General features: G+C 34.6%; 2 protein-coding genes, 2 long non-coding RNA genes and 1 pseudogene across 27 annotated transcripts; 3 read left to right on the forward strand and 2 right to left on the reverse strand.

Annotated features, from left to right (window-relative positions):
• Window positions 1–54: 54 nt before the first annotated feature.
• LOC140173533 (uncharacterized) lies at window positions 55–2,019 on the forward strand. The gene is made up of 2 exons (XR_011862712.1): window positions 55–761; window positions 1,448–2,019. It is a non-coding gene; the product is annotated as an uncharacterized lncRNA (long non-coding RNA).
• A 155-nt stretch (window positions 2,020–2,174) lies between these two features.
• LOC112802435 (uncharacterized) lies at window positions 2,175–3,107 on the reverse strand. Its single transcript, XR_003202406.3, has 2 exons — window positions 2,730–3,107; window positions 2,175–2,627 (listed from the first exon to the last, which is right to left on the reverse strand). It is a non-coding gene; the product is annotated as an uncharacterized lncRNA (long non-coding RNA).
• A 5,899-nt stretch (window positions 3,108–9,006) lies between these two features.
• LOC112802441 (ethylene-responsive transcription factor ERF034) lies at window positions 9,007–10,186 on the forward strand. Its single transcript, XM_025845667.3, has one exon. It carries the CDS (start codon window positions 9,112–9,114, stop codon window positions 9,790–9,792), a length of 681 nt encoding a protein of 226 aa, XP_025701452.1. The 5' UTR covers window positions 9,007–9,111; the 3' UTR covers window positions 9,793–10,186.
• Window positions 10,187–15,728: 5,542 nt separating this feature from the next.
• On the reverse strand, window positions 15,729–21,604 carry LOC112802447 (dihydrolipoyllysine-residue acetyltransferase component 1 of pyruvate dehydrogenase complex, mitochondrial). Of its 24 annotated transcripts, none has more exons than XM_072197704.1 (12): window positions 21,239–21,604; window positions 20,479–20,606; window positions 19,049–19,099; window positions 18,760–18,932; window positions 18,525–18,576; window positions 18,302–18,381; window positions 18,141–18,216; window positions 17,882–17,931; window positions 17,462–17,531; window positions 16,851–16,998; window positions 16,538–16,618; window positions 15,729–16,332 (listed from the first exon to the last, which is right to left on the reverse strand). In XM_072197704.1, the coding sequence occupies exons 10-12, from the start codon at window positions 16,899–16,901 to the stop codon at window positions 15,829–15,831; spliced, it is 636 nt and encodes a 211-aa protein (XP_072053805.1). In that variant the 5' UTR covers window positions 16,902–16,998; window positions 17,462–17,531; window positions 17,882–17,931; window positions 18,141–18,216; window positions 18,302–18,381; window positions 18,525–18,576; window positions 18,760–18,932; window positions 19,049–19,099; window positions 20,479–20,606; window positions 21,239–21,604; the 3' UTR covers window positions 15,729–15,828. The 24 variants fall into 24 exon arrangements, with proteins under 24 accessions (XP_072053805.1, XP_072053795.1, XP_072053790.1 ...); XM_072197694.1 differs by having other exon boundaries at window positions 20,867–21,449; XM_072197689.1 differs by having other exon boundaries at window positions 19,049–19,120; window positions 20,867–21,447.
• Window positions 21,605–27,333: 5,729 nt separating this feature from the next.
• On the forward strand, window positions 27,334–27,444 carry LOC112714788 (small nucleolar RNA snoR2/U65; annotated as a pseudogene).
• Window positions 27,445–27,678: the final 234 nt, after the last annotated feature.

Genomic DNA, 27,678 nt, shown 5'->3' on the forward strand with positions numbered 1-27,678 from the left:
CTGTTTTTGGTCGTGGACGATAAGTCTCCCTTCTCTTGTGTACTTGAGTCATTCATCTTGAAAAGATCCCAAATCCCACTCCTTTTTCAGTTCTTTACAAAGAAGTCCTACCTCGTTGGAACTCATCTCTAGGACGGGCAATTGGTTTAAAATTCTTTTAAAATTCTATCCTATCCTACTTGCGGGTTGGAACTCATCTCTAGGACGGGCAATTGGTTTAAAATTCTTTTAAAATTCTATCCTACCTTACTTGCGGGTTGAGAATTTCTCAACTTTAACCCTACCCGCACCTTAAGGTTCTAAATCCTATCTAATCCTACCCACAGAAAAATAAAAAAATAATAAAAAAAAGATTATGGGTTCAACATTTACATTTTCTTTATTACATATATAATTTTTACATATATATTATATAATATAAGGAGTGCGGATAGAATAGGGTATACCCTGAACCCGTACCCTATTCTACCCATAGGTAAACCCGCACCTTACTCGCACCCTACTCTACCCGTAATGGGTCGGATAGACAACCCTACTCGAACGGATTGGTCCGGATTTGATACCCGCCGCAAATAGGGTATAGATTGTCAGTCCTACTCATCTCCCACTTCATCTCTATCATTATCATCTTCACCAACGTTGATCAATTTCAGCATTCCATTACCGTTAGTGACGCCGCGTTCTGAAACCGTGAGTACTGAATCGGGCGCAAGAGTGACTGAATTGGATGTGAGGACCATTCAAGACTCGCATTGAACAAGGTGAGAATGGTTTATATTCTTATTCTCTAAATATTCTCTGAATTTATTTATGATAGTGTAGATTTGTTTCTAGTTTTTGGTTTCCCTAAGAAAAGGGGCCATGGTTTCTGGTTCATATTCCAAGTAATACATGATCCCTCCCATGTAGAGACAAAATAAGAAGACCAGTACCAGTTGAAAACATAAAACGAAGTAACCCGAAAAATGACGAAAACATGCATCAGAATGTGGCATACATAAATGAGTGGTTTAGCCACGGATAGAGAATTAGCTCCCTTAGTTACATTTTTAGTTCCTAATAGCTGGGCATGATACAATGGTTAGGTTGTTGTTGCCTTGCTACCTAAGGCTCGGAGGTTCAAAATCCAAGATACACAATTTATGTCCTCAACCTCATGCATTAGGTCACCCTTTTGTTACATTCTTGTTTTTTATTTCTTAAATCCCCTTAAATAAAGTTCGTACATCATCTGATTACCTAGATGGACACTCAAACTAAGACAAATACCATAAGGTCTCAAAACCAAAAATGAGTTTCATAACAATTTATTGTGAAGTAACTTGAGGAAAGGCATGAAACCTGTACAGAGCATTATAGTGTATATTCGATTTTGCATGTATGTTTCTTGCACTTTGTCTGACTGTGCTAGTAGGCAAATTAACGTAACTTTGTTTATCTATTGTAGAACACTAATTGCACCTTCTTCGTCACAAGGTGCAGCAAATTTTGGAGCAATTGTTTCACGTAGTGCAAGACCTAAGCAGCCAATCATTAGACCACATCGTCCTGCACAAATCCAATCTAGCACTCCGCCCCCTATTCCACCATCTAGAACAACTGAAAGCGACTCAGCAGAAACACTTGCAGCAACAAGTAACAGCACTGCATCAAGAATGTTCCGATTTATTCCAAATCCTGGTTTCAAGCATCTGTGGAAGAAATGAATATGCCTTGGTTTTTGATGTAACAGTTTGGTTTGTATTTTGGTTATGATGTTTCAAGTTCATGGATCTAAACTTGAAGTACTCTTTATGGAGGGTTTGATGAGAGATTGTTATGGATAAAACTCATTTTTTGGATCTGTGTTTCGGTTGATGTATGCCTTAATTCTGATTTTAGTTTAAGTTGGCTACAATATTGTTAAGTTGCTACTGTGACAACTTTGCTTTTTTTACTAAGTATAATGCGTGGCTTGCATGCTATGTTTTGAAGTTGCAACTTGACATTAGAGCAATATATTGGCTGTTATAAATAATGGTGCAAAGTTTTTTTTTCTTCTATATTTGCTGTTATAATAATTAATGATGCAATTTTTTTTTTCTAATTCATTTGCTCCTTTTAGTTTAATTTGCAACCTACCATAGCAACATCATTAAGTACTTTTGAATTTACAATGGTCATCCAGAAAACAGTTTTGAAACAAAGTTTATTAGGGGATATATTGCTTAAATTTACTGCATCTCACAATCATTCAATTCACAAAAGAAAAGAGAACAAATTTAGATACAAGACTCAGTTTCAATCAACTCTTAGAGTGATTCTAAAATATAACTTACAAAATAGCTATTGCAACTGACAAACTCAACACTAATAATGAAAAGAATATGATAACAAACACCACAGTCCAACACCTACTCTTGCCCTCAACTTTTGGGACTATATTTTTTTGAATCTCTAACAAGTCAATTCTATTTTGTTACTCCATAACTTTATGTTCCAAACTAGCATCATCAGCAGAACACATGGTTGAAATATTAGCAACAATCTCACCACAACCTATGGCAACATTATCCACAGCATCATCATTTAATTTGATGTCAAAATATGATCAATCCATATAAAGAACTTGCAATGGGAAGCTTTTCCTGTTCAACCAAAAATATTATTCAACACAAATCTTCCAGAATGTAAATTACTAGAAACCCTACAATTGTTTACTTTATATAGTAGGGATAAAAATAGTCTACCCGAATTTTCATGAGTCCTTGAAATAGAGATTACTGCATACAAACCGCATAGACATTTCGGTGTTATCCTTTGGTGATTGCAACTTTGCCTAGGCTGTTAATGTCACTGTCTCTGAGACCACTGCAACTATAGCCACCCCATGTCTCCCTCCATGTGATTCGAAGAAGCCGAGCTTCCTTTGCTTGGCGTTATTGCAACTCAACTTGCATTCCAATTAGAATCACTAAAATCAAGCTGCTGAATAACTAGGGCTTCAAAATCATTAAGGAAGAAGATGGAGAAAACACTTTGGAGAAGATGGAGAAGACACTTAAACGACAACATCTCTCACTTTTTCCCAGGATTGTTTTGTCCTTCTTGTAATGTGGACACTGCCACATGTGCGAGTTAACGAGCCAGCTTAACATTTTTCATTGGTAGGTCACGCCCGAGAAAAGGTCCCATTGATTTATCTACCAGAAAAAAATTTCGGAAATGTTTTTGTGTATTAGTTTTTTTTGGAGACTAAAGTATTCGCTTTTAAAATCCTCGAGAAATGACTTGGATAATTACTCTTATTTCTTTTGATGTCTTTTGTCAAACCCAAATTAAGTATTTGTTCCATATTTTTTTTTGTTTTTAAGGTAAACTGGAATTTAATGAATATCAGATGCTTCAAAATATTTAAAAGGGCTAAATAACAAATATTTTAAGAAACTCCTTCAACCCATGTATCATTTAGTGTGATAAGAATTTTATAGCTAGGAATGCACAATCAAATTCTCATATTTTTTTACATGAAAGTACTGACAATTTCTAAATTTATTTAAAAATAAACTTCCATTTGTATTCATAAATTTTATAAATATTGACAAAAGTACCCATCAAACAAAAAAAATTAATATTGCAACGAAGAAAGATCGATTCTATATAACAACAGTACACAAACTTTAATTTTTTGTTAACTTTTTTAATAAAATTCTCAAATTATCCTCCTTTATTTTTTTTCCAAATTTCGATCATTCTCGTCCCTCACTACCACTAGCACGTTCCTTGATTACTACTGCCTCTCCTTCCTCTCTCCATTGCCACCACTCATCCTAGAAAAGCCTCCATCAATCATCAAATGAAATCTTAGAACAAATCCTGGAACCGGTCCCAATAAGCAGAGCCAAACAAGCATTGAATGAAATTAATAACCGCATTCAACGCGACAATCCTCACATCAAAATTCGTGGTTGGAGAGATCAAGCATTAGAGAAACAATCTGTGAAGATGCTTGATGTGAGGCGTGAGTGACTCTTTGATGTACTGCAGCAATTACGCGAAGATGAGGAACGAGGATTTTTGAGTAGGTTTGGTGCCGGAAACGGAGTTAGTTCGATTTCATGATATGAGAAAGATAACTATCGACTCAGTCGCGGATTCTTGACAAATCCTAAGAACAACAAAGATGCGTCGAGGCTTGAAGACGAATTTGAGGCAACTAAAATTTTGAGGGCAAAATTTCTATTTAGGTGGGTAGGATGTAAAACTCCGATTAAACAAAAATTAAATAAATCATTAATCTAATATAGGCTGACGGGGGTGGAAAATGTAGCCATCGTAATTTAAAAAATTAAATATGATATTTGGATTCAGAGGATTTTTTCCGAGTGAAAAAATATAATTTTCTGCAGAAAAATATACTTTTCTGTGAATGGTTATATGATGATATGACAGAATACTAACCCTGCAAGAAATACAAGCTATCTTACCTACGAGGTGTACGGAGCACTCAACTCTGTGAGGTGTACAGGGCACTCAACCCTGCGAGGTTTCCTCTGTCTGCGAGGTGTACAGGGCACTCTCCCTGCGAGATATACAGAGTATTAACTCTGCGAGGTGTACAGGGCACTCACCCTGCAAGACTATGCAATATAGCGAGTAAACTGCAGAGAGAACAATGTCCGGGTTAGCTACTGGATGTATCGGATTCGGCTGTATAACCGATAGATGATATCATTGGCCATAAGACAGGCATACATCATTTGCATATGTTTTGATTTGTTTGGGTTTGTTTAATTGTCTGGTTTGCCTAATTGTACATATTACATGATTATATGCTATTTGTTTTACTTGAATCTTACTTGTGTATTACTTGATTGCATCACTTGTGTTTGTACAACTGAGAGGTCCCTCATGCTGGTGTTGGTTGATGCTGAGGGCTGGTATTTGTTCTGGTTATGATGCTGTTTGATTAGAAAGTTGAAGAAAGGCGAGAATCGTTGACTTAGACTTAAAAATCCCTTAAGATAGTTGCCAAGTTATGGAGTAGAGAGAATAATAAGATGGATATGATGAGGTGTGAAGTTAAGATGCTTAGTGAGTTCTTATTATAATGCATTGTATTTATTTGACACTTTTACCGTATTGGGAACCCATGGGTCGGTGGTTCTCATTCTGTATATAATCCCTGTTTTTCAGATGCAGGTCCAGGTGCTCAATAGTGAGCTGTGGTTTATCTGAAATATAGCGAAGATAATTGGATTCTACTTTACTTTTGTTTAGAATTTCTCCGTTCTAGTTTTGAAAAAAAATTATTATATGTATTTATTCCTTTTTGAAAACTTGCCTATAGAGGCCTTGATATATATTTTGGGAGAGAGAGAAAACTACTATTGTCAATTGATTTTATTTCTGTACCATAGTCAGCTTAAACTTCGCAGGTCGCGACTAGTGGCTATTATACTTATGTCTAAATATATATGTATCTTGTCTCTATTCTATTCTTCCTTACCATTATACCTTATCTTGATTCGCTATCCGAATATGTTTTATCTTATGTTTTAGCGATATGTGAGCATCCGGATTTGTGATTTTATTTTACTCTTTTCAGACTTCTCGTTAATACTTCCCTTCAAGTCATATATAATTATGTATTATAATCCACTTTGAGAGTCGTACCACCTTATTATCATTGACGTATGACACGAGTATAAGGATTTGAATATCAGGGTGTTACATTCCACCACCTAATAAAAGCAAATCTGGCAACGGATATATTTTATGTCACTAACGCAACATCTATTCTAGTCATATAAAATAGTAATAAATCTATAAAAAAAACCCTAATATAACTGTATGACTATTTATTTAAAAGAGAAAAATAACGACATTAACTTGGAAGTCGATCGCTCCAGCAATATGTCATGTCATATTCAGGCAGTTGATATCGGCATCTCATACAACTAAGCGCGTCATAATGTCTAAATACTTCAATAAATAAAGGGTTAAGTACAATTTTGGTCCCTAAGGTATAGGCCGAAAATTTTTTTCGTCCCTAACCTTTTATTATATAGAAAATCATCCATAAGGTTCAACGTAATTTAAAATCGTCTTTCGGACTAAAATACCCTTCTCTTCTTCTTCTTCATCACATTATCTCTTCTTCTTCCTCAGAAAAAAAGAAGATACAGAGCCCAACCACCGCCACATCCATCTCTTCCCCTCTTACCTGGACTCCCCCTCCTCCCTCTCCCCTACCATTAAAATCCTTTGTCACATCATCGCCACCACTCCCTCGAGCAATCTCTCTACGACACGTAGCACCTAGCCTTGCAGCACCTTGCTTCACAGCACCTTACCCTCGCCATCGCTTAGCCCTCGCCCTCGAAGCACCGCAACTCACGCCCTAACCTCTCCGCGACTCACCCTCACCTTGCAGCACCTTGCCCTCGTCGTCGCTTGGCCCTCGCCCTCGCCCTTGCACCCTAGCCCTCCCTCCCTTCCCTATCCCCTCCCTGGCTCCCTGCCCTCTGCTGCCCTTCCCATCCTCTCCCCTTCCTTCGCTTTCCAAACTTGCCTCTTTCCAAATCTGTTGAAAGTGCAAACTCTCAGTTCGATAGTATTAATGACGAGGGTTCTAAACCATACGTCCCTCACAATTTCATTTTCTTTGGGGCAAAATAATGTTGTTGTTGTTTGCTGGGACATTGGGATGTGTGGTTACTGTGATATAGCACAACCTCTTCGAATCAAATGCTAACTCTATGATGAATTCCTCGAATTCAATCTATTCTCTATTCACTATTCAATCCTAATCCTAATAGCTCATTGGGCCTTGGCGTGTTTCGGGGGGTTTCTCTTTGCTTTATTTTGTTTGGCTTGTAGGGAAGTGAAGTTTTAGGTTAGTTATGTGGTGAGTCTTTGGTATGATCTGTGTTATCGGTTTTTGTGTGCTTGGTGCCTTAGTATGTTTATGTGGTGTCATTGCTGAAGGAATTTTGGAGATGATGATAGTAGGTGGTGGTTGTGTCTCTCGTATTTCTTGTCATCGTTGGGGAGGTGGTGGTTGTATTTCTCGCGTTTCTAGCATCACCGCCGCGCCTCCCTTCTCCTTCCCTCTCTGCCCTCTGCCGCCCTTCCCCTCCCTTTCTTGTTAATGTTTGTTTTGACAATGATGATAATTATTTTCTTATTTTTTGTTAACGATGATGGTTTTGGTGATGAATTGATGTTTTATTTTGATTTATTTGAGGTTGTTGTTGAAGGTTGTTTCTTGGTGCATATGGTGATGGAGTAGTAGTAGATGGAATAGTGGTGGTAGTGGTGGTGGTGAAAAGAGAGAGAAGGGGTAGTTTTGTCATTTAAAAAATTAATCTATCTAAAAGGATGATTTTAAAAGTATATTGAATTTTAGGGACAATTTTGTATGTAAAAAAAGGTTGAAGGCTAAAAAAATTTTCAACCTATACCTTAGAAACCAAAATCGTACTTAACCCTAATATAAAAAAATGTCTAAAAAAAAGAGAAAAGAAATAAAAAAGTGAATGAATGTGACAGAAATCACGCCGTACACGAATTTTTTATATAAACAACGATTATGCATATCTCATTTATATGATAAACGAAATAATTTTAAACATATCTCGTTTACAATTTATCTCATTTATATGGTAAAATTGAATATATATTATGGGAAGCATTTCAAGTGCACCGGGAGTACCGGTGCACCAGTTGTTTTAACCATTGATCTAAATTATAAAAAATATATATAATATATATTAATTCAGATCAACGGTTAAAACAACTGGTGCACCGGTACTCCCCGGTGCACTTGAAATGTTTCCTATATTATGAGACCCTAAGGCCCATTTTTGTTTTGGATCCCCACTTTGATTTGGAGCTAAGGATAAATACACGGATATGGACAGTGTGACATCTAAGCTATCATCAATTATATGATATGATGATTATACAAAGAAAAATGCCACTAATAATGTAAGATCCACTTGAAGATTAATATTGGACACTAATTAATCAAGCTGTTAAATGAATACGATCGAAATGACGTCACACCAAGAAAATAAATGAACAATATCGCTACAGGAATAGTACATTTAATTTGGATAATCAAGAGAAAGCTAGAGAGCTTAACAAAGTATTTTCTTAGCAATGTACACGAAAATTTAATTTGTACAAGAACGGACCAAATTTGAGGAAATTATTTATATAAAACAAATTTTTATGCCTTTCTGTATGGCCACTTTTACGTTTGGTAATTGTCATTACTCATACTTAATCCAAAGTTGTAGTAAATAGTGTTATTTGTGTCATTTTTCTTCTTTTTCATGTTTTTATTTGGATAATTCTTCGATTCACTGTCTCACGAAAAAAGATCCTCTAAAGTGACAATATTAGTAAAGTAGTAAAGTGATGTTTTAATCATTTTTAAATTTATAATATTTATTTTTTCTAAACTTCACTATCTTAATTCAATGGTAATTAATGATGTCTAAAGGAATAATAAAACTTTAAAAGAGTCGGATTCTTGCCTCACAAGGAGGAAAACAGATGATGACTCAGTTTAGTGTAAGTTGTGTATAGATTAGTCATTAGTGTGTATTGGACAAAATATTTATAAGAGAGAATGATAGTGAAAAAAATAGTATCAATATTTTATGTAATATATTTTAGATGTGTAATTTAATTGGTCATAAAATATTTATACATTTTTAGAACAACTACTTGTTTGGTTTTTTATACAACTTCAACCACAATTTTTTCTCATTGGTTTCAAATGACACAATTTAAGAAGTATTTGTGCTACTAAATTACCACGTTAAAATTATCCATAAGATTAATCTGGTTTATAAATGTCCAAACCGTGACGGCAGAAAGAAAGTGAGATAAAAGGAATACAATGCAAAGTGCACACAGAAGCATTTGTTTGTTTCTTTTCAGCCGGGCCCATTTCTTTAATTAATATGTGAAAGAATTATAAGTATAGTTCACAGCTCCACCCACCTCAACTTAATTCAAAGCTCTCGCTTACTCACCACATATATTTCCCCTTCACTCATTCCATCACACACATACACACACAACAATCTCTCTTCTCACTTTCCATTATTTCCTCCAATGGACATGGAAGAAACTGTCCCTTTAGAGAGCGAAACACAACCAACTACGTCCTTCTCTTTCCCCATTATACCCTCCACGTCCTCCTCTTCCTCCTCCTCCAAGAAGAAGAAGAAGGTAGTTTTGAAGAGGAGCAATGATGGGAGGCACCCAACTTATAGAGGAGTACGAATGCGCCAATGGGGAAAGTGGGTATCCGAAATTCGGGAGCCTAGGAAGAAATCTAGGATTTGGCTTGGAACTTTTCCCACGGCCGAGATGGCGGCTCGAGCTCATGATGTGGCGGCTCTAACAATCAAGGGCAGCTCAACTTACCTCAATTTTCCTGAGCTAATAGCCGAATTGCCTCGTCCGGCTAGCAATTGCCCTAAAGACATTCAAGCAGCCGCAGCCAAAGCGGCCGTCATGAATTATCACCATGAAAGCCATGACATAGAATTAGAAGCCGAGTCCGAACTAAGCCAAGTCGAGTCTTCTTCAAGTCAAACTCAAATATCATCAAGTTCTACTTCATCATTATCGAAGGGTGAGGATGACATGTTCATGAATCTCCCTGATCTATCATCAGACTTGAATCATAGTTCTGATGAGTTTCATTACCTCTCGGCTTGGGTCATAGCTGGAGCCGAAGCCGAACATCTAGACTCAGATTTCCGGCTTGAAGAACCGTTCTTATGGTAGCCTTATTAAGTTACTTAGTATGGACAACCTATGTTTCCCTTTACATTTTGTTGATTGTGCTGCTTCTTTTTCCTCTTTTCCTTTCGTTCCTTTCACTTTTTTGGTGGTACTCTATCCACTACCTAGAACCTTGAAGCCCCTAGCTATAGCATCTACTTTAATTTGGTCCATGGCATGTCATGCGTCATCGGCCAATTGCCAATTGCCAATTGCAAAGTTTATTTCCACCCACAAAATGGTCAAAATTTGTTACTATAGATTGATTGATGTGCCTCTTCACTTGGCTGTTTCCTTAATTCCACAACGTATAGTGGGGTTTTCATGCAAGGATTTTGTAAATATTAGTCCTAATAAAAATATTGCACTCATCAATTGTGTTTGATACGGTAATCGAGTTGTCCATCATCGTCTTTTACATTTGGATCTCTTAATCTCCAGATTCTCATGTCTTAAATTATATCAAAATTACTGAAAAACAAGTGTTTTTTTTTATTTATTTTAAACATTATTGGTCAGAATTCCATTTAATTATGTATGAGGTTAGTTTGTGGAATAAGATTCTCAAATGGGTATTTCCTTTTACGGATTCCCAGTTGTTGTTTCTCCTGGCTTATTTAGAATAATAAAGTGTTGATGACCACGTTTTGTTGTGAGAATTCTTTAAAGTTCTAATACTAATGTTTGTCGTTATAAAATTATTATAGCACTATTTTTTAATTAAATATACCAGCTTTATGCTTTTATCTTTGACTTAAAGCTGAAAGGAGAGGCATATCATAAGGTGATGATATATCATTATGAAAAAGTACAAGAGGCCAATTAGTGGTAGAGCTAATTGTAATAAATTAAAGGTGATTACTACGGTGTCTAAAAGTGTTTGTCTAATTTATAAAAAAAAGTTAAAAATTAATATTTAATTTATAAAATATAAAAATAAATAATTATTAAATATTCAAAAGTTGCCATAAAAAATAAGTTAGGCAAACATTAAGCATCATATCATTCACCTAAATTAAAATAGTACTCAAAAAGTCATTCTAATCGTAATTTGTCTTTCACTCTCATTCCCAGTTGAAAAAAACAACCACATAAACTCTTATCTCTCTTTATAGTCGCACGCTGCGCTGTCCAGCCGCTGAGTCTCGTTCCACCTGTGCCGCTGACTAACAACGCCATCCTCCTTCCGCCGCAACGTCTCTTTTGCAAAGCCTAACACGTTTCAATGAAGAAGGTCACAAATCACGCTTCCTCTGCGATATGCACAGGACAGCGTGCATTGTTCTAAAAATCAGATCGAACCAACCAGTTCGACCGGATTATTGAAACCAGTCATCTGACTGGTCCGGTTTGACTCCCAGAACTATTTTGCAAAAATTGGTGAAAAAAGTGGCTGAACCAATAATTAACCGACAAACCACGCAAACCGAACAAGTTTTTAAAGGCTCCAATTTTTTATTTTCCTTAAAACGGCATCGTCTTGATGCTAAAAAAAAAATCTAACCTAATGTGATGTTCCCCTCCTCTAGCAAAGACACACACCACGCCTCTTTCTCTCAACCCTAATTTCCTCTTCTTCTAACCAATGAGAGAAGGCACTCTACCATCGTTACCACAAGCGATGCCGGTAGTGACCACTAATGGTTGCCACCGTCATGGGTCGAAGCTTCTATCGGCAGCATCGTCGTCTGAACTCAGCAGCCTCTGTCGTCGGTGTCGTCTGGTTGTCAGAAGCAAGATCTGAAGATTCTGTCACCGTCATCGTCTAGTCAGTTCGAAACTTCTGTCGTTGGCCACCTTTGTCCTGCGAGCTTTTGTTCTGTCGCCGTGGACTTTAGGCCTCCTTTATTCTCTGCCGTAGTTTTTTTTATTTCAATTAATTTTTTGTTAATTATATGAATTGATTATTCTGTATTGTGGATTTTGGATTCTGAATTATATGAATTAATTATTCTGAATTTTGGATTTTGTTGTATGTAATTTGTAATTTGAATTTCTAGATTTTGGATTCAAATCCGCTTCTGAATCCATGGCAAATTCCTTACTCGATTCAATCAATCATGACATCCGCGAACATGTTCTTGCATTGATCTGCATATTCTTCCTTTTGTTAATCTCCCTATATGTTGTGTTCTTTCTGGCAGCATAAAGTCACTCTTGGTATATGGTGAAAATTTTTAGAATTAGGTCATTGTTGAGAATGTAGTTTAGAGAGTTTTTTTTTATTGGTACCATTTATATCTAAATAATGGAAGAACCTTGTGTTAATTACTATGAATGTGTTATTACTATTAGTACTTTTTTTGAGCATCTAAATGTATCTAGTGTTAATGCTTCTGGTTTCATTGTAGAAGAGAATTATATTATGCATTAAGAAAAAATTGTATCCACTGTACTTATCTCTCTAACTTTTAATTTAGTGTTTTGAGTTCTTATAATTGTGCAGTCGTAATTTTACCCGTCTTTAACTAGTGTACATTAGTTGACCAAACCTTATTAATAAATTTTTAAGAAAACTACTAATATCTAATCTTGAGGTGTAGCACCTTTTAGTCTCATGTCGAGGTATAACTCTAAAATTAGTTTTATATTAAATTTTTTTACTTAGAAATTATTGAATTTAAATATTTAAAATTATAGATTAAATTTTTAATAATTTTATTAAATTTTTAATAATTTTATTTAATATTTAATTAAATCAGTTGAATTTTGGTTGAATTTCGGTTGAACCATTGAATCAGTAAACCAATCGTCTTATCGATTTATTGACTGGTCCGGTTTTCGCAACCTTGACGGCGTGTGAAATCGTCACTGCTCGTGGCACCGACCAACGACGTCCCTCCTTCCTCCGCCATCAATTGCCGCAACACTTCTTTTGCAAAATCGCACTTGCGCTCGCGTTTCAACGAAGAAGAAGACTGCGGATCATGCCTTCTCCGCGACTCGCTTTTCTTCTTTGTCGTCTTCTTCTTTTTGGTTTCGGATAATTCTTTTTACTAGTTTTGGAGGTTTAATTTCTTTTTTGTTAAGTTTTGGATATTTTTTTTCTTATGTTTTGGATGATTTTTTTAAAATTTTAGATGTTTCTTTTTATAATTTTCGGATGTTGTTTTTCCAATAATTTGTTGGATGTCTTTTTGTTAGTTTTCGAAATTTTAAAAAGATTTTGAATATGTCATTTTTTTAGATTTTGAATGTTTTTTTATATAAGTTTCAAATGTTTTTTTATTTAGAAATTTTTAAAATAATTTTGAAATTTTTAAATAAATTTTACGATAAATTTAAATGTTTGTTATTGTTTGGTGTTAATTTTTTTTAAATTTTAGAATTTTTTTATTAAGTTTTGATATTTTTTATAATAATTTAAATTTATGTTTCCTCCACAAAAATTAAAAAAGTTTTACTAATTAACTACAATTAGCTACATTCCTAAGTGATTACCTAACAAGATTACAACATTATTATATAACGCATAATAATATTGCCATTAATTACTCATTTGAATCTTTTTGGCCGCGTGTAATAATTTATTATTCATATTTATAGACCAAAGCTGAGATGTTCCACATGAAGCAGCATGAGATATATAGAGGAGAATATCTTTTTCCTTCTGACCCGAATAAAGACGCCACTGATATAAATAACTTTGCTAATACTTTAATAATGCACACATAAGGAATATATATGCTTTCTTGTGAAATGGGTAACTTCTTCTATTAGTACTTCACCACCATCTGGCTTCATCATATCTACGTACATTTCTGTTTCAAGTATTAATTGCTGAAATAAATTGATATAAATATAGGATGTTTCTTTTTCACCTAATAATAATGATAATAATAATAATAATTTAACTTTTATACATTATTAATATAAAAGAAGTATACAAAAATAACTATTTGAGTATTGTTATCTAAATAAAAGTAATTAATTTTTAAACTCATAACTTAAAAAATATTTAAACATATGAATCTGATAAAATAATCGTGTGTAAAATTTTATATATTATCGGTGCATTAAAATTAAATTTTAATTAAAAATAGTCTTTTAACTTCTTAAATATTAACCGGAATATAATAGTGTTTCGAGAGTTAACTGAAACGTTGATTTAGACCTAAACGTGAGGTCTAAATCTCTTAATATAGCAGTGTCCAATTTTTTTGGTGTCGAGGTGCCGTCTGTCCGAGTTTCTCATGAGGAGGTGGGGGTGATACCTGCAAGAGACTTTGATGCTTAAATTAGAAAGGGATTTAAGCAGGTTTTTAGTAGATTAAAACGTGAATATACCTGAGGGGTATCAGTGTATTTATAGTAGAGTAGATAACTACCTTTATTGGAGTAGTTCCATCTATATTGATGGATAACCGTTTTCTTTATCTTGGGAGTTTGTTAGGATCTATCTTTCAGAAAAGATAGAGATAGTTGGAGAGATTCAAGGAGGTAGTTACTTACTTAGATAAGCATAAGCTGTCACTTTTTATTGTGTCCAACCTCTTTAAAGAGGTCGGGTATGCAGTAGAGACCACCCTCTTAAGTGGGCCTTTCATCCTTATTGGGTCTAGCTTTTGTGTTTTGGGTCAGGGTATGAACAGTGCCCCTGCTTGAATCCTGAGCTTTTCATAGGTCGGGGTCGAGCATTTTGTGACTTCTGCTTGGCCATAGTTTGCTTGACTTTGAGTCTTAGCAACTTTGTTAGGTTATTAGTTTCCTTTCCTAGTTCCGACTTCGAGTAGTCGGTCTTTATTAAGTTACTTTTACAGTTCGTTTTTTATCCGATCTCATTGTGGTCTCTTTGTACAAGTTGTTTATACAACTTCTTACATTAATTTGTGCCTTGTTGCTTCATCTTGCCGACCATTCGAGGTCAGGCAATGATTTTTGCGATTTGTCGAGCTTAAATTAATGTGTTCTAAATAGGAAACTTTTGAAAAAAGAAATAGAAATTTTTTATTAAAAAATTTCTTTATAAAAATCTGTCTACTAGGGGATTGGGTACCCCTAACCCTCGTGCTAGTGCCTCGTTAAAAAACCCTTATAGTCGGAGAAAAGAGTACACCAATACGCGAGATTTGCTACTTAGCTGTAGTACTTCTTTACGTTACAAGCGTGTAACAGCCCAAACCACCCGCTAGCACGATATTGTCCGCTTTGGCACACAAGGCCTCAAGGTTTTGCCTTTGACGATAGGGATGATAGCGGAAGCCCCCTACACTCACTCGTCAAAACACATCATGCTAGGGAGAGGTATCAACACCTTTATAAGGCATGCTTCGTTCCCCTCTCCAACCGATGTGGGACCTTACAATCCACCTCCCTAAGGGAATCCAGCGCCCTCGCTGGCACATCGATCTAGGCCTGGCTCTGATACCATCTGTAACAGTCCAAACCACCCGCTAGCACGATCACTACAAAAAAATCTGGTAAAAACGGCGGTTTTTTTGGGTAATTACGGCGGTTTGAACCGCCATTATTACCATGTACGGCGGTTTCAAAAAACGCCATAATTCAGAGTGCCATTTTGGTTATTACGGCGATTTTTTGAAAACCGCCACAATTTCCTGTGGTTAAAATGGCGGTTTTCTGCTGGGTTAAAACGGCGGTTCAAACCGCCGTTATTTCCAGGTTAAAACGGCGATTTAAAGGTGGATTAAAATGGCAGTTTAAACCGCCGTTATTACCCTCACAGAGTGACATTTTATTCGGTTAAAATGGCGGTTTAAACCGCCATTATTTTCCTCACAGAGTGGCATTTTGATCGGATAAAATGGCATTTTTGAACCGCCGTTTTTACCCTAATAGTGGCGTTTCAATCGATTAAAATGGCATTTTTGAACTGCCATTTTAACTCTAACAATGACATTTTTTTATCGTTTAAAAATGCAGTTTCAACCATCTTTTTACTATGTTAAACAAACAATATTTTGTTTAAAATGTTCCAATAATAAAAAATCATAATCCATAAATAAAATATTATGTAACTCATAAAATATTAAACATAATATATAATATTTTAGTATTGAAAATCAAAAGTAATAACTCCTATACAAATAACCTAGTAAGGATACTTCTCACTAAAATACAACATGCCTCTAAAAAGATTTGAGGAGCCTTTCTCTTGTTTAACAGAAAATTCATCAGACCAACCTTGCGAATTTGACTATTGGGAAGATCTTCATATGCATCTGACTGCTTTGAGGCAGAAGCAGACTTTGACTCTGGTGATGCTGCAGATTGTTGATGACTTTGAGATGGTGATGCCTTCTCTTTAGCTGAATAAGATTTTGGAGTCAATTTTCCGGATTTAATTGCAGACAGAACATTCCCTTTCAGTAAAGTGCCATGTGGACCAGAGGCATTTATTGTCGATGCATCCAATCCATATTCCGAAATTAGCAACTTTGCAGATGGGCTAATTCTTTTTGAACTAGTTTTCTGTGGTTTCACCTCAGTTTTAGTATCATGTTTGGTGATCTGCTCATTTTTGCTTGCAGATCTGCTACCACTAGAATTCTTTACAACTTCAATATCACCTGCATCTTTAACCTTGCATTACACCAAGTACCATTAAGTATTTTTATAATCCAGTGCATGTCATGAAGAAAGAAAAAGGACAAACGAACCAACACGTAGATAAAATATTGTTAGAAGCTCCCTTTCATGGGAACAAGAACAAAATGTTAAGATCCTACTCTTACATAAATATACTTTATGTTGAATTTAAGTTACAAAAAAGAATTTCCAGACTTACTGTTATTGCAATAGGTTGTCCAACTGCCACTTCTTTTGAACCTTCTAGTGCAAGTATCTTAGCCAAGTATCTAGAACCCAGCTGATAGGCATGAGTAAAAATAAAGCATGTTTGATAGATCAGAATAAATAAATAAATAAATAAATGTTTGTAAAATTTGTGCTAAAAGTTTGGTCTGTAAACAGAAAACAGATAATAATAATAATAATAAATAAAAATAAAAATAAAAAGATATACATATGGAAGGGATTGTAATGTAATCTACCACAAATTGCATAAATGAACGAGACTAGAGACAATTCCCAGGACTCACTTTTATGGAACTGTATCTTACTGATTGATGAAAACTAATTAGTACCAGCATGTCCGTAAAAGAATATTTATTACCCTTCCTCCATACTTTCAACTTCAAGGGTAGCTTTGTCTGTCTCTATCTCACATAATATGTCACCCACTTCAATCTGTTAGATGAATTATATGTAAATGCACAGCAGACAAAAGAATATATGAATATTACCGAGCATTCATAACCTTTGGACTTATACTAAAATAAGCAACTTCATGGCAAGTGAGTATAGTTGTATAGAAAGAGAATACACCTATGCCCAAGCCCAATTTGCAAGCTTACTTCAGGGGAAAAAAGAAAGAAAAAAAAGGTGCTATTTAAGATATCTAATGGTGTGTGTAATGATGGAGTAAATTGGAATTCAAATACAAGAAAATCATGGTTCAGATCATGTGAGGCAAATAGTAACTTCAAAAGTTCTTATATTATCATCATTCAAAATGAAACATAAAAGGAATTTTTTATTCGGACAAAAAGGTATGAACGAAACAATTAAAATTAACCTTTCTCAGAATACATAATGAATTCACTTTAGAGATGTATAATTTGCAATGATTGGAACTTAAAAGATTACTCACTGTTATTGCAATTGGTTGTCCAACTGGCACATCCTTTGAACCATCAGGTACCAATATCTTAGCAAGAAATCTGCGGGCATCATACAATTACTGCCAAGTTTTCTATGTATACAAATTTGCATGTCTCATGATCTAAGCTCTAGGGTAAAAGCTCAGTTGCCAATAATGCTTCTAATTTGTTACTAGTGCCCCCAAAAGAAACGGAACACACATTGATTTTTGAGATGATAACAAACTCTAATTTAAGCATTAGTACAAGTCATCCATAACTCATAAGGGAAATATGAAAAGAAGGATAAGAAAATTACCCCTCTTCAAGACTTTCAAATTCAAGTGTAGCCTTGTAAAAACATGATTTTATGTACAAACAATTACATGCAATTAAATGAAGACTAAGTTAAACTATAAACAATTACTCACTGTGAGTGGCCACCCCTTCAAAGTCAAATTGTTGCTGCCTTGATTTGATCCTGACAGAAGAAAAACTCCCGTTAACTAAATCTGTGCACGAGAATTGTGCAAAACATCATAAAACTTTCATCATTAAATACCAAAATATTCTCAATAGACAGGGTTAATAATAATAAACTGTAAAGAACATACAAGATAGGTACCAAATACCAGTTCAATGGAATAATAGAAACTAGTTACATTAGAAAAAGAACATGATCAGTAATACCAGGCATTCCTATTAGTGATCCTTTAGGCCCCGCAGCTCTGGGATTTAAAACAGGATTAATCTCACTCTTAATGTCCTGTTTCCAGATGACAAGTTAGAGGAAAGCAACTATCAACCAATGTAAGAAGTAACCAGAGAACACTCTAATAACAATAGCATACCGGAGTAGACCCTGGTAATTGCTGACTACGACCTTGGAACTTGTGGAGATATCGCACCAACAACACCATGCAAAACTTGCCTAAATTCAAAAAATTTCAATGCAAACAAAGTCAACATCAACTGCTATAGAGAATACCATGACACACTATAGAAAACATAATTAAATGCCAACAGAATGTGTGTGTGTGTGTGTGTTAATTTTCAAGGGTTTAAGAAAATCACCCTGCGGCTGCTGTTGCTGCTGCTGTTGCTCCCTAGCTTTAATTAATTGTGTCTGCAAAGTGAGTTTCAAAAAGTACCATAAAAGTCAAGGGTCTTTCAAATAAGAAAAAGTGATAAATTGATCACAGTTCATTTCAAGAAGGGAAATCAAGAGGTGTAATGGAAAAGTAAGGCTAAATGGGAAATATTATTAAACAAGTAAACTAAGAAGTTGAGATATAACAGGTTCAAACACCTCGTATAAAATGTAGAGACCCAAGAAGCCTACTAATCATCTATTCAATTTTTCTTTTCTTAAATTTGCTCATGCATTCAAAGTTGTCTGTAAGCAACCATTTATAGCTTGGTATTCTTGGGGATATGTGGTGCGGAATATGGACATTAATATCATGGCATAGAATCTCGATCCTGTTAAGAAAAAGAAGGCAGAAGTAAGAATACAGCAGCTAATCAATGCTATGGTAATTCACTCAAATTTGAGAGGAGCAAGGGCATAAAGAATTCATCAATAGCTTATCAGTTACCTTAGCTGGCAGAGAAGATATTCCAATATAGCTTAGATGGAAGAGAAGCCTCTGTAATTCATACTTAGTTACCTTATTTGAGAAATAGCCAGGCTCAATTGAAGGCCATTCAGGTTTTCATTAAATAAAGAAACTGAATTTATATAGTTATCAAGCTTATAGTACAAGTGAATTCAGAAATAGTACATTGATCCCCTATATGCATTGAAGCTAGGCATGGCCTAATAAATTTATTGCTTGATTGATTGATTGATGGTTCCCCTATGAACATTCTGATGGTTTCCCCAAAATTGCAATTTGAAAGACAAAATTTGGATATTTCAGGAATACAAAATTACAGCAAGAATTGGTATTATATATGTTCATTTATTGCAATTGGAGGGTCGTGGTTCATACTTTTGTGAAGAGTGGGCTTGGACCTTGGCATATTTAGGAGTTGGGAACAAGTGAAACACACAGAGACAAACAAAGTTGGACATGATAAAAGGAAAAAACGTTTAGATTAATTAAAGGTCCACCACTGCGCCTAGATAGATTCAATATTTTCTTATTTCTTATTTTCTTGTTTTCTTATTATTGCTTAGAATAAATTATTTTTGTTTCATTACTTTGACGTAAAAGGATCCTTTTGACTTGATAATATCATGCAACAACTAATGTAAGGCGGTTATGGACATTATTTCCCCTTTATTCTTTTCTGGTACATTGACCACCAAGATTTTTTTTAATTGTTTGTAAAATTCTCAATTCTAAAAGAGAAATGAAGTCAGCACTCAGTATTTACAATACTATAAATCCAAAAACTACAACAGTTTAAATAAAAAAATCAAAATAGAGACTAACACACCCAAATATGATAATACAACAATGAAAGCAAACACGATATGTTCTGGATGGTTTCAGCACTGTGGAAGGAAAAGGTCAACCAAATTGGTGATTGGAGGAAAGTAATTGAGTAATTGAACACTATCTTTGTTATTAGTACAACGGCTGCAACTTTGTGCATTTAAAGAACCAAAATCACAACCAACTTCCTAATCAATGTTCATTATGCTTCAGTCTCAACTACTTTTCACTTTTTTCCCCTCCGAGAGGTAGGCATTCAACATAAATGTTCATATTAGCAACAGAATTTGCAAATGCGCTTTTTTGTTTTTCTTATAAAAAATTAATGCAAAAAAAAGGAAATCAAATCTTTAGTATTTTGGTCATTCCAAATCGATTCATTTACTAGTAATTAAATGTAATTATAATAAAAGAAGTAGTAAAATAGGATTGATATGGTGTGCTAGTGACAACATTGCTCAAAAATCTGTTTCCTTATTATTGGACCAGACACCAAAACCAGTATGTTCTTTGTGAATTTCTGATGAGAAGAATTAGATACTAGGGATTTTTGTATATAACTAGTGAGGTGAATGCCTACTAACCTCAAGTTAAGGTGACTCTATTAACTTGAAATTGACTTCAAATTGTGCTGCATTTTGGAGGTATTGCATCGTTCAGGAGAGCCAGAATGAGCAGTGACACACTCCACAGTCCTAGACCCTCTTCCTCTCTGAGTGAATGAGAACAGCAACAGAAATCAGATACAGGATAAGCAATTTTCTTAACAAAATTAAATTTGATAGCTAAATTAAATACAAAGCATCTGAAATTTTGAACACAAAAATCAATATTAAAGTGCCAATAAGAAACATGATTGGAGACCCAATGTGTTAGCAAAATGCACAAACAATACAATGAACATACACACAGGGATTCTGAACCAATAATAAAATAATGATATAAAAATTCAAGATGAACTTAACAACTTACAAGAGGAAAAACAACCACTACCAATATCTGTACTGCACCAATCTCAAGACATGTACCAACTATTGGGAAACCATAACTAAAATGAGGTTCATTATCAGCTACACAGAACAGAAAATCTAAGACACAAAACGATTAGGAAGAGTGATTGAAGTTTTTAGGAAAGTAATAGGTCATAGCTCCATATTTTTTAGTTAAAAATATAAAAATTAGGAAGAGTGATGCATGTAGACGGGAAGGAATCATGTGGAAAAATTAATCAGATAAGCTAAATTAATCACAACTTGTTGATTTTGGATTAGAATATATTGTTAACCTAAGAAATTGACGGCAGATCTGAGATCCGAAAGAAGACTATAGGTGAGAGCAGTTTACCTTCGAGATCTGAGATCTGAGATGAATGCAGCTTACCTTCGAGATCTGAGATCTGAGATGAGTGCAGCTTACCTTCGATTCCATTGAAGAGGAAGCGACGGTGGAAGAGGTAGCTACGGAGAGAGAGGATCGGAGGACGAGACGAAAAAGACCAGAGAAGAGGGAGATCAGAGATAGAAGGGAGAGCGAGCCGTCATCTGTTTCAATAAGCTAGGATTATTGTAAATTTTCATTTTATATGTGTGATAAACGGCTGTTCAAAACCGCCCTAATCACCAGAACCGCCACCAAATACAAAACCAATTATGGCAACAACAAAAAATGCCATAATACCCGGATATTATGGCGGTTTTAAAAAATCGCCATAATATCAATGCCATTTTAAACCATTTTTTTGTAGTGGATATTATCCGCTTTGGCACACAAGGCCTCACGGTTTTGTCTTTGACGATAGGGATGATAGTAGAAGTCCCCTACACTCACTCGTCAAAATGCGTCATGCTAGGGAGAGGTATCCACATCCTTATAAGGCATGCTTTGTTCCCCTCCCCAACCGATGTGGGACCTTACAAAGCATGCCAAAACCTCGAGAGTTTCCGCCCTTGGAAGTCAGACACTTTGTAGTAACCTTCGTCTAGGACCTCAACTATTTTGTAAGGTCCTTTCCAATTAGTAGCCATCTTTCTTTCTCCCGATTTCTGTACTCTGATGTCATTTTGGATCAGGATGAGGTCATTGGTGGTGAAGCTTCTCTTAATCACCTTTTGGTTGTATCCTAGAGTCATCCTTTGCTTTAGGGCTTCTTCCTTAATCCGAGCTCTTTCTCAAATTTTAGGAAGAAGATCGAGTTCTTCTTTCTGTGCCTGAAAATTAACTCTTTCGTTGTAGAATATGACCCTAAGTGATTCTTCCGCTACTTCTATGAGGATCATAACTTTCTTCTCTGTGATGTGCTTTCTTCATAGAAGCCATCCATCTTTATTAGTATGCAAACAACGTCAAGTTCATTGGCAGTGATGTAATTTGTGAGCAACCAATAAAAGATGTGCCATGAGAATTTTCAGTGTTATTCACTGCTACGTTGTAATTGATTTGTGAATCCAATGAAGAAAAAACTAGATTCATCAATCCATTGTCTGATTAGGTAGCATTCAAATTGGCTGATACTGTATTTTCTGGCATAAGATAGAAAGAAAGGTTTTATTATTTTTATCAACAATGTTTTTCATTCCTCCTTCAATTACTGACCAATATAGGACATTTTATTTATTTATTTTTCTTCATAAAACCTATGTATTTAGAACATGCAATTGCTCCATTATCATGAGTGAGTATAATGATTCTTTTCAAGGTTGTAAGTAGGCACATATGTCGTTATCCATCCTATTCACGAGGAGATTGAGATCAGTCACGTTTTCTTTTCTCCCTTTCTTTCTTTTTTTTTGACGATGGTGATGAATTTGCGACTTCCAATCCACCATGGTTGGTGTCTACGAGTGCATTATCCTCGTCTTTGTCGTTTTTATATTTAATCCAATTTTACTGTGGAAGTAGAATCATCATCCCTATTTGATATCTTCTGCCCATTGGGAGAAGTTTTTATGGAGTTTCTAGTATCCATAGAAATTGTATTCCAACTTCTTTTTAATATGCTTGCATCATATTCATGTTGAGTGGTTGTCTGACCATTTTGTTGATCATTCGCCATTATTAAGGGTTAAGTTCAAGTCCCCGACAACAGCGCCAATGTTTCGACGATTACCTGAAACGTTGATTTGGGCCTGAATGTGAGGTGTAGATCCCTTAATATGACAGCATGTGACCTCTTTAGTGCCAAGGTGCTGCCTATCCGAGTTTCTCGTGAGGAGGTGGGAGTGGTACCTGCAAGAGACTCCGATGCTTAAGTTAGTAAGGATTTTAAATAGGTTTTTAGTAGATTATAACGTGAATATACTTGAAGGGTGTCAGTGTATTTATAGTTGATTAGATAACAACCTTATTTAGAGTAGTTTCATATTTATTGATGGATAACCGTTTCCTTTATCTTGAGAGTTTGTTAAGATCTATCTTTCAAGAAAGATAGAGATAGTTGGAAAGATTCGAGAAGGCAGTTACTTACTTAGATAAGCATAAGCTGCCCTTTTTTATCGTGTTCGACCTCTTTAAAGAGGTCGGATATGCGGTAGAAACCACATTTTTAGGTGGGCCTTTCATTCTTTTTAGTCCTGTCTTTTGTGTTTTAGGTCAAGATATAAACAAATAATATTTAAAAAAATTAAAAATCCTAAACTGAACAAAAAAAGAAAATTAAAAATGACATAAATATCAAGAATAAAATTCAACTTTAACGGTACAAAAAATATAACTATTTTGGCATTTGCATATTTGGCAACCTTTTTTTATCTTACAATAATGTTATTTAATTTAGCACACTTGAAAAAAAGTAGCTATTTAGACATTAACTCCACCATTATGAGTTCAAATTGTTAATTACTGCATCATTATTTCTCACGTATGTACTCTATCCACCTTTAAATGTAAGAGATGTTTATACTACCATTTTTAATATGAGTTTACATCTACATCATTAGTTCAGACTAATTGAGATATCCCATAACTTAAAACCAAACTTATGCCATTTAACGAGGTTAGATTAATTTAAAAGTTTGTTAAAATATTCTTTTAACCGACGCATAATCATGAGAACAAAACAAACAATAATACAAACGATTATACAATCATCTATGCTACAATCATATTTAGTGCAAAAATTATGCAATAATACCTATATTAAAATGTAATTCCAGTAAATTTGTAGGTATAACAAATTTACATGTTCATCCATCCGTGCATCCATAAGTCACTTATACAAGTATCAAGTAGCAAACAAAATCCATCGGCAAGAGAGATCACACGGTAAAAGAGATTATTTTACCTCGCTTAGTTTGTAATTAAAATTTTTTTCTTTGGGCTTTAGCCCCAATCCAATAAAAAATATCTTATATATTCTCTCTAATCAAGCCACCAATAAACAAACAGCAATTACTTATATGAAGATGCCAAAAATATTTTTTTATGATTCTTGTTTAAAAAATATAATTTATTTGTTTAATAACACTTTAAATAAAGATAATATTTTTACTTTAAATAAAAATCAAACTCTACAATTTATTATTTAATAGTTAAAATGATATATCTTTATATAATAACAATTATTAAATCTTTATTAGAGTAGCACCTAAACAATAATCGTGTCATGATCAACCATTGCGAAGGAATACCTGGCAAGGACACTCCTAACTGTTGCTGTCGGGTGCGGGTCCTCTAGCATCGGGCCTAGGGGTGTCCATATCTTTCTTAGGGTCCTCCTTGTTAAAATTCGATGAATGATAAATGATGTCAGAAGAAAGGTCCTCATCTCTAGAATCAGAACATGTATCGAGGCAGATATAGGCTCTAGAGACTAGAGCTGAGCTGGCTGAGCAATTAGGGTAACTACAGGAACCGGAGCAAATATTGGGTCGGGTGTGAAGACTGGAGAGTGTGCCAAATGCATCTTGATTCTTGAAGCCATCAAAAGGATGTGATAGATCAAAATCGGGGTGATGTAATGAAGAGAGTTCGAATGACAATCGAAAAACATGTACATACGCAAAAGCCAAAGGTGCTGCAATAAAAACGCTCTCTGCCACAGGATCTAAAGGATGTCCGTGAAGATGATGATCATACCCATTTGAACCAACACAGATAGCGAGAAGAACACAACAATATAATGTAGGGGTGAGTTCATGTCTTAGTAGGGAAAAAGGGCAAAAAAAAATATAGCCACCTCTTAGATAGGTTAATTACAAGATTCATAATGCTAATCAATAACGGTAATCCTCTTCTAAATAAAGATTTAGACATTTAGTTACCCTCTATTATATATTTAATAATTATTAGATGAAATAAGTTGTATTATTATTATTATTAATACATGAATTTTGATAACTTAACTACTTAATTATAATAAAACTTTTTTTTTTTTTTTACAAATAACAAAACTGACTAGAGAAGTCCCTTTCTATAGATTTTTGTGTTTTTCAAATTAAACCGTCTATTTATTAATTAGTTCTAAAAAAAAACTCAAAACCTAAAAACAACAAATAAAAAATTCAAAAGACAATTCTTCATAATCAAACCACAGAATTTTTCTTAATCGAAGAAATATTATATTTTTTATTGAACAGTAACATAGTTAATTAAATAGAATGCGAGCCAATTTAATATAGGTCCTTTTGAAAATTTGAGCATGGATTTACTTGGTTTTTTCAAATGTTGAGAGTGCAGAATATGTGTTGAGAAGGAAAGAAAAAGTGCAGGCACATTGTGACACACTGAGTGGTGAAACATTTGATATTTTGATGGCACAAAAATAGAGCTTTTTCTAGGTTAGTACTGTTTTAGTATGTCCTGATCATGATGTTCTACATGACAATATTAGATGAAGACAAGAATTTTTCAATTAAAAAAAAAAAACTATGGCTTCAATGGAGGCTAATTTTTTTTATATTGGGTTGTTATTGGTGTTTTTCATTAATATTATAATATTTTGGTGTAATACAGTATTATGGGATAAGAAGAAATTTCAAATAAGACAAAAAAATTAAAAAAAGTTAATAGAAATCGTGAATTACGATTTCAAGTAAGACAAAAAAATAAGAAATCGTGAGTCACGATTTCAATTTTTTAATTTAAAAAAATGTGATTTATGAAATCGTTATTAATGATTTCTTTTGTTATGCAAATCGTAAATAACAATTTGTATTATGCATCACACTTGTGAAATACACCTATTTTAACTCATATTATTGTATTACACCATTTCATTCATCATATAAAAAATAATTAACTCCTTCAATGGAAGAATCGTCTTTTGGTTTTTTTGTTTTATTTGTTCTTTTTAGTTTTTTTGAAACTAATTAATAATGGACGATTTTAAAAACTAAAAATTATAAAATAATTTTTTTAATAACTCTTTAATTTGCAAAGAAAAATTTTATTATGGTTAATTGATTATCAAAATTCAAATTAAATTAGAAGTTAGTGTTAATTATAGGGTGATTGCTACGGTACGATGATAAATTCATACGTACCGATACGTTTAAAATATGGACAAGTAATAACAAGCCACGTGGATTATGTCTTCATCTTCCTGGATTTTTCACCAGCACACTCTCAACGAGCTTTTTTCTCATTCCCAATTCTGAGACTCAAACTCTCTCCTCTCTCACTGCCACTAGAGTCTCTCTCGGTCTCACTAGAGTCTCTACTCGTTCACACAGTCACACTCACCGGCGTCTCGTTGCTCATCTCCTATCGTCACCAGCATTTTAACGTCTCGCGGCCTTCCCTGGGCTCCTCCTTGCTGGCGACAGAAGCACTCGTCGGATCGTTGTCACTCGTCGTCTTCTGGTTTCAAGTACTCGTGGATCGTGGACCGTCGTAGGGTCATCACTTGCTTCGTCGCTCGTCCTCTTCTGGGGTCGGGTCTTCTTCGTCACCTAGTCGCCCTTGGTAAGTCCATGCATCATCACTTCCCCTATACTCCCTTTTCCAGACTCCCCTCTCCCTGTATTTTGAGATGATGTTGAATTGGTAATCAATTAATTTGTTAGCGATTGAATCTTGAATTTGTTGCTGTCTTGCTGAATAATCACCGAGTTTAATTTTTTTTGTCTTTGCTAAAAATCATCAGAGTTGAAGTTGTTACTGATTATCATCGAACCTTGAATTTGTTGCTGGCTTGCTCAAACACCTCCTATTATGTTTTCTATGCACTACTTGTGTATGTTACAATTTTCATATGACCGGGCTTACAATTTGTTGTTGTCTTACTCAAAAACCCCCTATTATATTTATTTCTACAGTTTTCATATTGTACATTGCCTCATGATTTCAGTTTGTTTTTGCATGATATACTTCAACCGATAGCTTGTTTCCCCTGAATGAATTAAAATAAAAAACTGTAAACTGAACATATACCCCATTCGGGTATTTGGATCAAATAAAAGCAAACAAGCTAAACCCCCAACTGACAAAAGGAAAATACAGCCAGTCTTATGATTGGACCAAGAGCAAGAATGTTCATTTGTTTCACATTTTGATAGGAACCTGGGGGTTTTAATACACTGTGATTTGCGGAGCCGTTTTATGTGATTACATTCTATTTTATGTAATCTTTTTACCAAAAAAAGGAAAAAGAATCTGTATCCCTCAACCATTTCTTAATGGATGCAGTGCTTTGAGATAGTTAATGGTGTCACTGAAGTTGAAGGAATAGCAGAGGAGAAAACTGCAGGTGCTGAAGAGGACGAAGGTATTAATTACAAGATCACACCTTTTTCTTAAATAGCATTTCAATTCATTCACTGATAACATTTTGATTTGGTTTTGTAGAA

The sequence above is a fragment of the Arachis hypogaea genome, chromosome 1 (assembly GCF_003086295.3).
Source record: "Arachis hypogaea cultivar Tifrunner chromosome 1, arahy.Tifrunner.gnm2.J5K5, whole genome shotgun sequence".
Classification (NCBI taxonomy): Eukaryota; Viridiplantae; Streptophyta; class Magnoliopsida; order Fabales; family Fabaceae; genus Arachis; species Arachis hypogaea.